General features: G+C 42.0%; 1 protein-coding gene across 4 annotated transcripts in view; it reads right to left on the reverse strand.

Moving 5' to 3' along the window:
• Positions 1-14,452, reverse strand: part of STARD13 (StAR related lipid transfer domain containing 13) — a 130,149-nt gene that overhangs the window by 6,057 nt on the left and 109,640 nt on the right. For all 4 annotated transcript variants that reach the window (XM_033146488.1, XM_033146487.1, XM_033146490.1 and 1 more), the window contains exons 7-10: positions 10,880-11,039; positions 6,143-6,341; positions 2,930-3,137; positions 660-774 (exon numbers count right to left, since the gene is read on the reverse strand). In XM_033146488.1, the coding sequence (XP_033002379.1) occupies positions 660-774; positions 2,930-3,137; positions 6,143-6,341; positions 10,880-11,039 (682 nt within the window). The remainder of the gene's footprint in view (positions 1-659; positions 775-2,929; positions 3,138-6,142; positions 6,342-10,879; positions 11,040-14,452) is intronic.

The following is a 14,452-nucleotide window of genomic DNA, read 5'->3' on the forward strand; positions in this document are numbered from 1 at the left end:
TTTCCTCTGCCCTTGCATGGTTACCAGCACCTATGGGGAAGAGAGGGAGTATGCTACCTGTCTTCCCTCCCTGCTTGGGTTTTGCCACTCCACCAAGTTTGGGGAACTGGAGCACTCAAGCAGAAGTTATCCTTCCACCTTGTGGAGATCAATGGTGATGCATGGTTGGAAGCAGTGCACTTGGCCCCCCTCTCCTTCATCACATGACTACTTAGAACACCCGAATGGCACTTGCCTATTGGTTCACTGTTATGTCTTGTCCACTGGGCTGAAGTCCAAATAATACTAGGTAGGTTAAGACTTTATTCTATATTCAAGTAACATTAGTATAGAATACTATACTATCCTTATAGCAAAGAACAGACTGTACTTATGTTCTTATGAGACAACTCAAAATCACAAAGATATATGGAAGTTGTGGTTTTTTTTTGACAACTGTAACCTTTTGTGATGAAAGAGGTTGATGAATTGAATAACAGTAGATGAACTGAATAACAATGTTCCAGAAAGTTAAAGAGGAAATCACATAGAGGTCCTTCCAGGCGAACAACAAAATACTCCAGTGCATAAACTATTATTCCAAGGCTAAAGAACTTTATAGGCAAAGTACTTGAAAGCATGTTCCCTTATGAATATTGACTTCTGAATCTTTCACTCACCTCAAAAAGTTTATTGCATTCTGCTATCATGTGTGCAAGTCCCTGAGTTGCTGCCAGGTTTTCACTGAGATCTTTCTGATCAGGCTTCCCTGTTGCGTATTTCTTCTGTATTACCCTGCAAATGAATTCAGTGTCTCAAGTGTGATAAAGGAACAACAGCCTTTTTTCAGATGAAAGGGAAGTTGTGACACTTATAACTTTTCAGTACTAAACTACAAAGAGTCTTTTACAGTCTACTTTTATCATTCGAAGAAAAACCCTTTGTACTGAGAAAGGGGATGCTTTAAACATTCTCATGGCAAAGAAATAAAAATCACTAAAAGGTAAAGAGTCAAACATAACAAGTTGCCTGAAAGAGTGTCTCCACCCCCATCATTCAGCTCGGACACTGAAATATAGCTCCGAGGGCCTTCAGGCAGTTCCCTCCCTGTGAGAAGTGAAGCTACAGGGAACCAGGCAGAGAGCCTTCTCGGTAGTGGCGCCCGCCCTGTGGAACGCCCTCCCGTCAAATGTCAAGGAAATAAACAACTATCTGACTTTTAGAAGACATGTGAAGGCAGCCTTGTTCAGGGACATTTTTAATGTTTGATGTCGTATTGTGTTTTAATTTGTTGAAAGCTGTGGGATGTAAGCACAGAGCAGCCAAACACAACACTCCTAGAGAGGACATGAAGGTAACTCAGTCCTCCAGGCTTAACTTCCTGTTTACCTGGACTGAGTTACAGGAACCAGAAGTAGGTGTGGTCTTACCTGGGAACAACATCCCAAAGATCACTCCCCATTTTGCCTCATCCTTTGAAGAAGCAGCATGCTCTCTCTCAGCCTGCAGCTGAGAGAAGCAGAGGTGAAGCCTGTTCCCTCATGGAAGCAGCTTCACTGCATGTAAATACATTTATCTAAGTTTGTCTGCCTCCTTGAAGCATGTACTGTAACTCATGGATGTCTGTAAGTAAACTCCTTTTATATCTTATAATCAGTATTGTGTCTTTCTACTTTTAAGAGGGAACAAGGGGAATATACCAGGAATATAGCTGGCTTAAGCAAGCCTATGCAAACGTTTTTCTGCTGTGTTTTAAAAGGGAATGTAAACTCTGCTAAGTTTGGAGCTTGCTCACACAAGCTGGGATTGAGATATATAAATAATATATACTCATCCACACTCCTAAACATTCCCACAAAAGCCGCCCAGAGTGGCTGGGGGAACCTAGTCAGATAAGCATCTTCATTGGTTTTACCAGATGCCAGGGATTGAATCAGGACCTTTTGCATGCTAAGCAACTGCTCTACCATTGACCTACAGCTCTTCTTCTGTGCATCATTCATGAGCATCACAGGAATGCATCCATAAGGCCATGTTTATGACACATGATGCCTATGGCAAGCCCACAAGCAGGACATGAGCACAATATCACTCTCCCTTCCTGCAGCTTCCAGCAACTGGTATTCTGCTCTTAGCCCTCATGATTAGTAGCTACTGATAGCCTTGTCCTCCGGGAATATGAATTTCTGGTCTTATTATCTCATTGTCCTCAAAACAGTCACAAGAAAATAGGTTCAGATGAGAGATAGTGACTGGGTCGAGCAAGGAATTCAAAGCAACTTTAACGAATTTCCACATACATTCGCTGACACTGAGATAAAAGCTTCTAATGAGTCCTTATTCTTAAACCTGAAAATTTAAAATGTCCATGTATAACATTTAGCCATTATTCTTATTCTTACTACTACTACTACTACTAATAAGATTTACCCCACCTTCACCCTAAGGTCCCAGGGGGGTGTCATGACAATTTGAAATGCAACATAAAAAACAGTTTAAAACATTACAATCCTAAGAAGAGGGTGGGTTGTAAAAATATACACCTCAATTGTCAAACTCCAAGGTTAAGAGATACATCCTCTGCATTCAATGAAAGCTGAATAGTGAAGGTTTCAGACATTGCCTCTGTGGGGAGGAAGGTCAACAACTTAGAGTTGCCACAGAATAATCATGCCACTTCCAACTAGGGCATTGGTAGGAGTTTTGTGCAGAGTCTCAGATTTCCTGCCCCTTCTCCCATTTTTTGCAAAACAGACTTTGCTTACTGGGTTGCTGTGCATGCTCTAAAGCATAGCACTGGCAAGACCCCAGCAACTCAAAGCTGCATCAATACATATATAAATCAGAAAATGCAAAATGTGGGTCACACGTCTCTGTCCCGGGTCTTTATAAGCACCTAGCAACGCTCTTAACTTGCAAACCCAGAGCAAGAAAAGTAGCAATTCCTTACCGTGGAGAGCTTTCTTTCTTGACCAGATTGAGGTGGAAAAGTGAAGGCGCCAGGCACACGGCTATGTTCATGGGTGTCATCTGGTTCTCTTCCACGGAAGTGACATCATTTAGGAAACACAGCAGAGTCTGCAAAACCTCCCTGTTTTCATCTGACATCAACATGATGGCAGCCTGGACCGCCTGAAGCCGTTGTTCTTTTGGAACATCTGAGGGAACGAAATGTGCCACTTGATAAAAATTTGATTGTAAATTCAAACAAGAGCTTTGGGACATCAGTTACGATCTCACCTCCAAACTCCAATTTACTTCTGGAAGAGAACTACACTTTTTGTGTGTGCAGCAATGGTAAGTTTTTCTCGTTCACATCCTGTGACCTACTTTGTGCCTTGCTGTTCGCCAGTGGTGCAGTCAGGTCGTTTTAGACTCTGGACTTGAATGTCCCTTCACTTGCAGTATAATCGTATGCATGCCAACTCAGAAGTAACTCTCATGGAGTCAAATGGGACTGATTCCCAGGTCAGAGTGTATGGTATTAGAGTGGTGCCTCGCAAGACGAAATTCGTTCTGCGAGTGTTGTCGTATAGCGGAAATTTCATCTTGCGAAGCACGGTCGGAGGAAGCGCGGTTTTGCGAAAAAAAATCGCAAAACTTTTTCGTTTTGCGAGTCACGGCCAAAGGAAAATTCATCTTGCGAGTCACCCTTTAGTTAGCGAATGCCTTTCGTCTAGCTAGTTTTTCGTCTAGTGAGGCATTCGTCCTGCGAGGTATCACTGTACAGCATTACTTCAAATAGAAGCAAGCCCTGCTGCATTTTGTAGCTTAGCAGGGCCCCCGACTTCTTATCCAAAGTCCTGCCCTGAAGGCACCACTGCTGTTCACCTTGTGCCGTTTTAGAAATTAGAAACCAGAAAATAGCACCACTGCACAAGCTGGCTAAGCTAGTAGTAAATTGCCTTAAACTGTGTCTGTGAAATGCTCAGTGCTCAATACCCAAGCTGTGCTACATTGGCAGGTGGTATGAAGCCTCTGGAATGGCCAGAACTGGTATAAAATATAATAGCAGGTGCCTTGTTGCCGCCTTCGCCTGGTCAACGGAGCACCTTGCATTTGCCCAACTTCAGGCTCCTATGTCTAGCCAATGAGCTGAGAGGCACTGGCTGGAAAAGATCTCTACTTTAAAAATCTTGTCCTTTTTCCTCTACCCCTACTACTTGTAGTAGTAACATGTAACTGATCCACCAGGACCATTAAGGTGATGCACTCTGTTAAAAAGCAACCTCACAAACCAGCAATAAAACAGACACTTATGGCAATATTCCAAGTTGTGCTGTTTCCGCTTTATCTCCTCCCTGCTGCAGCCCCTGCCTGCATCCCTCCCAGATCTGCTAGGAAGGACTGGGGCTCTGGGGCTGATTGTGGAGGTGGGCAGGGGGCTGTGGGGGGGGAATCCTTTCAGCTATCATTGTCTGCTCTACTGGCAGATGGGCACGGCTGGGCTTCACCCATAAAGCCCGATAAAACCCAGTAAAAATACAGTCAGTAGCATAAATACAGTTTAAGTACAGTCAGGAAGCAGAGATCCAAAATTAAACCGGCACAGTAGCCCTTAAAACCCTGGCAGAATACTGAGGTTTTTTTGTAAGTCCTTTCTGTCCCTGCAGAGTTCATCTGGACAGTTTTACTGCTGCAGTTAAATCTCTGGGAAGTGGAGAGGGACACGCAGTGAACAGGGACCTCATTTCCTTTCGACAGTGCAATGCCATAACATTGCATGCTCTTTTCTAGCCAACATTGTTTGTGGCACAACAAGAAAAGACCAGGGAAGCTTGTGAAATGTATGTCCTCCTCTACAGAGCCAAGGGGTGTATGTGTGTGTGTGTGTGTGGGGGGGGAAGTTTAATAAATGCATGAATGGAGGAAGCATAAATATTACGCCTGATAAAACTAATTCACAAGCCACCACTCTGTTCACTCAGCTTGCATTCAAGGTTCCCCTGTGTGAATCAGACACCAAACCAATGAAAGAATAGGAGAAACTGCTTTATAGTACACGCTTCAGCAAGCCGTTATCTTCTCTTTATTTGAAGATTCAGGCTGCAACTCTAGACCCAGTTTCCCCGGGAGTAAGCTTGATCGAACTCAGTGGGATTTTCCCTTTGAGTAGATGTACCTGGGATTGCGATTGTGCTGTCAGTCAAGCATTTTATTTGAACTTTTCTTTTTCCAAGAGGAAAAAGATGGTGAGGTGAATATATTACAGCTCCAAATTCCTAGGCTGGGGGGGGGAATGCCATGTTTTCAAGAGAACAGGAGTGGACAGACTTCTTTATGCTGGGGGAGGGGGATATCTTCCAGCTCCTTTTATAAACCACAGGGCTTGGGCCCACCAGCCAGAACCAATCACAACTTCCTTTTCTCACCTGCTTTGCCCCCCTCCCCATTGTAAAGCATGTACAGAGGACCAAGGAAAATCCAGGGTGGCTGGAATTTTGATTGATGCTCTGCCCATCCATGCATTAGAACATGAGAGATGCTGAAATTTTACCCTATGGAAAACACCACACTGGATAGACATAGCATTTTCCACCTTGGGATGCTGCTGGTTCTAAAGCAGGGAAAACAGGAACATGGTGCGCCATGAAACAATTCCGGATCTTAGCAAGAAAATTACAAAAAAGAAAACCCTTCTTTTGAAATTACGGACTATCTGCAGATTGTCTTTCAGTGAAACAAAACTGAAGCCCACTGTTAGTATTTTTACACACCAGAAAATCACACACACCCTTTCAATAACTGGTGTTATTTAAGAAGTTTTGACTGCAGCCCTGGCTTGGGTTTCATGGGAAAATGCAACTTGCTGCTCCTGCCGGTGTCTCCATTTCCTCCTCTTACTTTGGGGCCAGCTGATTTTATGTGTTTGCTGGTAAATCAAACAGCAAGGTGAGAAAGGATTTTGTTGTTGATGCTGCTGCTGCTAGTATGATGTCAGCAAATGCATTAGACTAGGGCTTCCCAAGTCCCTAGCTGGTTTTAGGACTACAATTCCCATCATCCCTGTGCACTGGTCCTGCTAGCTAGGGATGATAGGAGTTGTAGTACACAATCAGCTGGAGACCCAAGTTTGGGAAAGCCTGAATTAAGCCAGACTCTCAATAGTTTAAAGGCCTAATAGTCCACATTCACTAATAACAGAAACAACCCTAGTACTTACATTGATATATGTGGAGGAACGTTTCTCCTAATTTGCTAGTGAGCAGAGGCTCAGGCAGGTCCCTGAAAAACTGCTTTACCATATCTGCCACATCATACGCTGACTGGTCTTCATAGTTGACATTTTCAGGAGAGCTTTCGTTCATGTGGCGTAAGGCCTGTATTCGGGATTTCACACCTGACTTTCGGAAAAGGCCCACCTAAAAGATAAGCCACATTCTGTTAGCTATGTAGCCATTTGGCATTACAATCAGTGTGAAAAATACACATTATAAAGAAGTATCTTTAAAAAACCAAACAACCTGAACCACAATTGCTGTAATTAAATAAGGATCAGGGCATATTCCAGTCAATGGGTTGGCTCCAAAAATATGCAAGTTGCGCTCTACTCACGGAAGTCAAGAGGATAGTTTTGCAGATTTCTCTCTCCTATGTCATCCAAAAATCTACTTCTTTGGATGGCAGAGAGACCACCTTGAGCAGTATGGGGAGACTACAGGAGGAAAGGGGGAATGGGGGGGGAAGCTCCCCCATTATTTCTGTGAATGGACTCCTCCACTGTGAAAATTTTTTGACATTCTGTTTGCAAAAGGACTACTCTGAATCTGAGTCTGTGTAACAGTATCTATAGCTTCCTCCATATTTTATTCATGTGGTCATTTCCCTACTTTTGCACAGTTCCGTGGTCCCACCATGTGATGCCTCTGTGCTGTGCATAAATGTTAAGAGATTAAGGTAATGTGACAGGAACATCTGTACTCCAATGTTTGTTAACATCATCAAAACACTTTTAAAAAAAAGCTAAACAGGGGAACACAAAAATAGTCACTGTTTAAAACCTAGAAATGCTGAGTAAACAGGCACATCACTTGGGCAATGAATTCAAACTACAAGAAAGAAGATTCCACCTAAACATTAGGAAGAACTTCCTGACAGTAAGAGCTGTTCAACAGTGGAATTTTCTGCCAAGGAGTGTGGTGGAGTCTCCTTCTTTGGAGGTCTTTAAGCAGAGGCTTGACAGCCATCTGTCAGGAATGCGTTGATGGTGTTTCCTGCTTGGCAGGGGGTTGGACTGGATGGCCCTTGTGGTCTCTTCCAACTCTATGATTCTATGGTGTCAAAATGGTCTCTAAAAAGGTCATTTCCCATATAAACTACACAAGAAGAGACCCATTAAATGGGGTGGCTGTAATTTTTTCAACTACAGTACAGTTCTATCTGCCTGTAACATGCAATCCTCTCCTTCACACACCCTTATCAGTAGGTTTACTAGATTTACCTCAGCCTATTCATGTGACACTATTGAGTCTTTAATAATAATAATAATAATAATAATAATAATAATAATAATAATAATTTATTTATACCCTGCCAATCTGACTGGGTTTTCCTAGCCTCTCTGGGTGGCTTACATCATATATGCACTAGTTCCTTTTTATGTTTCTGAAAGCCACAACAGAACCAGTGGTGGACCCAGAACAACTGTTTGCCCAGTTACCCTTGAAGCGGAGTGAAAATCGCCATCCGAAGTCCACCACAGATGAAATCAAGTTCCCATTTTGCTGCACTCCCTCCAACGTTTAGGCAGTATCTGCTTGCTAGTATGGTAAAACCACACTGCTCTCAGATGCGACAGATTAACTACCTTAACGGCAGACTCCTTAACTCTTGCAGAGGGTGTGTATATTGGCTGCCAGATCCAGATCTTCTTCCAGTCTGTCAGTGTCTCCAACCCCAAGTTGTGCTATCTTAAGTCATGCTGTGCTGTCAGTGGTTTCTCATATCAAGGCCTTGCACACCAAAGAAAATATAATTTTCTCTAAATAAAACAACTGAACGCACACATTTTCAAAAAGTGCTGAGGACCCGTCTTTGTACATTTTACAGGCAAATGGGGTAACCCATGCATTCTGACTGCGTTTAGCTGTTTTGTTTGACAGTTATTTTCAGATTTTATTATTTTCAATCTTTTTAAATAATTTATCATATACAGTCCTTTGTCCTGGTATTGGTGCCAATGAAGTGTGGACGAGAAACCTTTAAATACATAAATGAAATAGCTCAGCTACTGTGGCAGACATTCAGAAAAGATTATTTCTACCTATATCATATATTGGTTGCCAAGTAATAGCTGGATTTGAAGGACATAATTTTCAGACTAAGTCTTCTTTCCTATCCTGTTGCCTTAGCTGGGTAGAAGATGTGGTAGGGATTAGTTACATAGGCTTTCTGTGATACATATATATTTCCCCCATGTGCTTTCTTCTGCAAGAAGCTGATAATTCTTCAAATGAGCTGTCTAGCAGCTTTGCACAGCACTGTCCCTTTTCCAGCAGTTCTCATAAATGGAATGCCCCAGGGCAAATTCCTGTGTACAAACCACATTTTAATTCCCAAGTGAAGTTGTGTTATACCACTTGGGATCTATTAAGGTTATTTTTCCTCATTTCAAAGTAGGAGGGATGACGACATAGTGAGAGGGGGCGGGAATCTATGAGAAAAAGAGATTTGGCATGTTTCCGTTTTCAAATTATAGAACTTAAGTTTTCCTTTGCCTCTCCATATATATTTGTCTCAATTTATCATTGCACTGTTTGACTCAGGACTGATGTTTCTTAATAACTATATTGATGGGCTTACATTTTGCACAGCTTATAAAGAATCCCACCTCTCTACTGGAAACAAATGTTTTACTTATCAGAAAACTGACTTTAAATGCAAACTTTAAAATGCTATATACAAGAAGCCTCATGGACTAAATGTCAACACAAAAAACAATGTAAATAGTTCTGCATTCCAGCATAATTTATGGTCAAATGTGAAGGCTGGAGTCAGAACAGAGCAGAAAACCAACAATAAGTGACTGCAGCACTGAATTTATTTAATACTAAAAGACTGAATTTGTTCTAAGCTGCATCCATCTCTTCATCAGTCTGAGTAATAGAAGCTCTTGTGCCAAACATTAAAAAAATCAATATATAAAAAGGCTAAGCTCTGAATCTATAGTGGCTTGTTACTTGCTGTTCCTCATCAGTAACCAGTCTGCAGCTAATCATTGTTTGAACCCATTTTGCTGATCTTTTATGTTTGAGGTTTATTTTGTGATGCACTGGAGGAGTTGGTATAAGTTATGGTTGTGTTAAACGCCTTGGGCATCTTAATGATAGAAAGGCAGGATAGAAAACCTATTGTTGTTGCTGCTATTATACTTAAGAGGTTCCTTCAAACTATTTCTGCTGCTGATATGATTCACTTAAAAACTTGCTGTTCCATGAGAAAAGCTGGAGGGGAAAGACAAGCTTTTTCAAGGGGCGAAAAGAGCCTTGGAGCACTGAAGACAACCAGTGGGCCTTTATGCTGCTTACCCCTATTATATTTTATTTCTTGAAACTATTAATAGAAAACAAAATATATCGCACAATAGTAATCACATCTCCTTTAAAATAAAATAAAAAAATGAATGGAAACCCCTGGGCTTTACCTTGTTTACTGAAGAAAAGAGTGCAATGCAGCCCTCTAACACTCCAACACATACTTGCATAGCCTATCAATAAAGGCAGAACTGAAAAATAATGTATGTGTCCTCGATCCAGAGCTTTTTTGCACATATCCACTGCTTCATGCTCATGCACAGCATGTCTTCCAAACCATCACTCTTTGGGACCATTTATACAATTGCTTTCAAAATGGCATGTGGCTGGTGGAGCAGACATTTGGGAATGTTGGTAAATGGCACTACCTTAGCTTACAGCCAATACAGTATTTACATGCTGGCTCTCTTCTATTGCCTTTCTCTCTCTCTCTCCCCTCCCCCTCTTTTTAAAAATGTTTTTCTCATCACACACAATAGAGGAAAAGCATTAGCCCATACGGTTTCTCAATGCTCTGGTGTGGCCAGCCAAAAGGTCAGAGCACAACACGGCACTTGAAGCTCACTTTAAAATAAGTCTCTCTAAATTACACTTGAATCAGAAGCAAGGATCAGATTCCATGAAAGCAGAATTAAATCTCTTGCTGCATTACACCCTGATGCTGCTAATCTCTGTTATTGTTCAGTGATTTTTGTCTGACCTTTTTATTTTTTGTTCTTTGAAACTGCTAAACTGCACTTCCAGATATGCTACTGAAAACCCAGTAGTAATGAGATGTAAGCATTTTTTTTTCTTGGTAGGGTAAGCCCACTGGTGGTAATTATTACTGTAAGAGAACAGGTCAGAGAGGGTAACTGAATTAATAATATATTACTGGTGCAGCTAACTCCTTTTTAATAAAGGTTGTGCATGTCTCTAAGACCAGAATGTGGAGATGGGGGTTCGCTGTCCTTCAAGATTCTCAGAAGACAGACAACCTCTATCCATAAAACGATTGAGTTTGTTTCATCTACTTTTTTTCTGATGTCTTCTGCTAGGAAGCTTCAGATTTGGGCAAGGGGAACATAGAGATAAATTTATGGGTGTATCCACAACCAAATATACATGAATAGTAGCCATAAGACCAATGTCATTCTGTATGCTAGAAGAGAAAACATTTTAGTTCTAAGATAAGATTTATTTATTGTCATTGTACAAGTACAAGTACAATGTTGTACAAGTGCAACAAAACTGGTTGCCCCTTCTACAAACAACAGACACTGTAAGTCCATTGTTTATCTGCAAAATGGGACCAACAGTTCTATACTTTCTAGGGTTGCGGTAAAGGAATTTGTATGCACATAAACCTACAGAAATGAAGAACCTACCTGATCCAGGCAATTGTTGCGTAAATAGCGCAGCGCTTGTTGTATGCTCTGTGGAAGGGGCTGCCCTGTTCTTTGCACATGAACTATTAAAGGCACACCAAATATGTTTTTATCCTTGTAGTCTGGAACCTTCATCCTCTTCATGAACTTTGGTACAGACCTAATGATGATAATAATAGTACAAATAAAAAACAACACAACCGTGTATCCCATAAAAACCTACCTATCTCTATGGTGGACATACATCATTCCTCCCTGATCACACAGTGTGTGGGTGCTGTCCTGAAGCATGAAACAGGTTTCTTACCCATGCAGCCCCTGAGTTGTTTGAAAGTTCAGAAGTCACACATTTGCAGAAAAATAACAGCCTAGTCAATTCTCACACCCACAACCAATCAATAACCCACACCAACATTTCCCATGTAGCCACTGGGTTGCTACAGAATGAGGACTGAACAGGAACCAAAAGAAAAACACAAGAAAAGTCTGGCTGGATCAAATCGAAGGTCCACCTAGTCCAGCATCCTGTTCTCACAGTTGCTAACCAGACGCCTGCCCACAGGACTTGCATGCAAAAGCACTCTGCTCACTTGTGGTTCCCAGCAGCTGCTCCTCAGAGGCCTGCTGTTTCCAACACTGGAGGTAGTGCATAGCTAGCATAGGTTATAGTAGAGGCAGCAAACAACCCTTTCTTTACTTTGGCTGGTTTACATTACATTCATACTTCATGTTGTGTTTGCTTCATGTTGTGTTTTTTCGCGTTACGTCCCGCAGCAACCCGGAAGTACCGGAACAGGTTACTTCCGGGTTTTGCTGCTCACGCATGCGCAGAAGCACTAAATCACACTTCGCGCCTGTGCAGAAGCGCCAAATCGTGCCGTGTGCCTGTGCAGACACAGTGCTTCGAGTTGCGGGCATTTCACATTACAGACGGGCCTCGGAATGGATCCCGCCCGTAACACGAGGTACCACTGTTAATATAATTCCAGCTAAAACATCTAACCCTCAAAGATGCACACCACATTTAATGACCTGCCTCTTTCCCCTTTAGTGTTTTGGTTGGGGCATTTGCTTCACTTTAGATGACGTGTGCTCTGTATGGAAGATGAACTTAAGTCACTGCATTTCTCCAGTTTTCCAGGAGCAACATAGAAGGGTTTGATAAAAGGAGCAGCAAAGATGGAAAAAGGAAAGAGTTAACTGGGAGCAAATAGGTTTCGTTCCTACAGCAGAATTTATAGAGGCTTTACGTTTTGCACATTTTATGCTCTCGGTAGTGGAACTGCCATTGGCAATCAAACATATTTGTTCTACAAGAGAGCATCCTCGGCAACACAGCTTTCAACTAGCTGAGCCCGACACACTTCCTTAGAAAATGCTTGACAACTTGAAGTGCAATAAATAATGGCAGAAGATTAAACTTGAAAGCATGTAGAGTTAATTTCCTCAGTGTGGCTCATTATGTCTGTAATCTCAAATTGCATGATTTATCATTACCATTCAATTTTAGAATTACAGTGAGGGAACATTACATGCCAAATTCGAAGCTCAAATAATGGATTATGGGGGAACTCTCAGGGTTCTGCTTCAGTTCAGTGAGTTTTTATTTCTGAAACAAACAAATGCAGGCAATAGAAACGCCACAGATGTACCTTTGTGAGGAACATCATTTTAAGTGGAACTGAAGCAAGTTTCTCCTGTGTGAGGTGGGAAAGCAGACACGGTCAAAAGAAGCCATTTGAGGAGTACAAGAGAGGTGGAGATACCTAACGGGCTCAGGGCAACCAGATGCAGTTGCAGGAGACTGCTCAAGTAGAAAGTTAGGATTCCAACCCATGCCCCCGATTGCTGTGAGGGGGTGGCTGGATGGGGCAAAGGCCTCTCTCTACCCAGCTCAGAATAGCTCTACTGACCTCTGCAATTTACTGATCCTCCCAATGGAAGTACTGCCTGCCTGAAGTTTGGATTGCTCTGCTAGTCGCCAGTTATCTTCTCCTGTCATGCAGGAGAATGAGGTCCAACTCCTCAATGGGGAGCTCCTGCTTTTGCAGAGACTCTGCAGTTCATTAGGAGAGCACATGCTTTGAGTGTTGGAAGATCCTAGATTCCGTTCCCTGAATCTCCAGTTCCCTGAATCTTCAGTTGTAAAAGAAGCACACATAGCCAATGATGGGAAAGAACTCTGTCTGAGACTAATTTGCGTAGCAAATTATTATGGGCTAGATAGACAAATAGTCTGACTTAAGCAAAGCATCTGCCTCAGGTGGTGGAAGCTGGAAGGCAGTGGCAGAGAATGAGATCCCTTCTTGTTCTTCTGGGTCAGTGCAGCATTCTAAAGCAAACAAATGAAGGCAATAGAAACGCCACAGATGTACCATTGTGAGAAACATCATTTTAAGTGGAACTGAAGCATCTGAAGTGAAACTGAAGTGAAACTGCTGGCCATCTATATTTGGCCTAGATGCTACCTCCAAATGCTTCACAGCTACTGCCACTGGACCAAGAGAGCAGGCAGACATTCCAGGCCACTCACTGTAGCAGACATACATTGCTCTCTCATGGCAAACAGTGACTGGGTTAGCTACTCGCCCATCAGGATGTCCTGAGAAGTTAACATGTGAAGAGGGAAGAGTGTAGCAAATCAGAAGATCTGGACACTCACATCCTGTGATTCATCGCCCCCATTGCTATTATTATTATCATCTTTCAGCCTCTTCTCTTTCCTCTTTATTTAACTTGACAGATAATTCTCTCTGCACTGTATATTTTGTGAATGGATGATATCTAGCACAAATCTCTAAATATTACTTTGCAGTTGAACAAGTACTGTACAACATATAAACTGCAAAGCCATTCCATTAATTTAAGGGAAGTTTGGTTACAAACGTGGTGCCTGTATTTATTTCTCTTGATTATTTTTTATTATAGTTTTACTACTACTGCAGACATGGAATCTCCTGGGAGTGCTCTGAGACAGCCTTTCTGAATTATGCTTCCTGGGTGACTAGACCCAAAAGTAACAACTTTGCTTTCATTGCCTTTGGCTGTAAAATGAGAGCAATAATCCTTAGCACTCTCACAGAGGCCACTAAGATGCCAGCTAATGCTATAAAGTACTCAGCCAGAATATGTTATGTTAGAACAATTGCTGTGGGCAAATTTTATTTGTAGACTCTGGAACTGAACTACTTTTAAGTAAGACACTCTGCACAATCTACAAGACCATGGCTAGAAAACTGAAACTCACAAGTGCATGCCCAAGCACCCTCATCTCTGAAATCTTTAATATATGCAGAGGAAGAGATCTGAATGCCATTTCATGAAGATGATATTGCGACAGAAAACCTCAGTGTAGATGACAGAAGTGATACCGACTACAGCAAGAAAGAATATTAGTAATCTGTGTTGCAGTCTGTGTCAGTTCCAGATTCCAAACTAAATTTGTCCCCAGTATTTTATGCTGCATGACATACTTAGATGGCTGTATAGCACACCCATCTGATTCTCTGATCTTGTTCTAGGGAGATCCAACTTTTGGTTCATAATTTACCCTGCATCGACAGTTTACTCATA

This window comes from Lacerta agilis, chromosome 4 (assembly GCF_009819535.1).
Source record: "Lacerta agilis isolate rLacAgi1 chromosome 4, rLacAgi1.pri, whole genome shotgun sequence".
Taxonomy (NCBI): Eukaryota; Metazoa; Chordata; class Lepidosauria; order Squamata; family Lacertidae; genus Lacerta; species Lacerta agilis.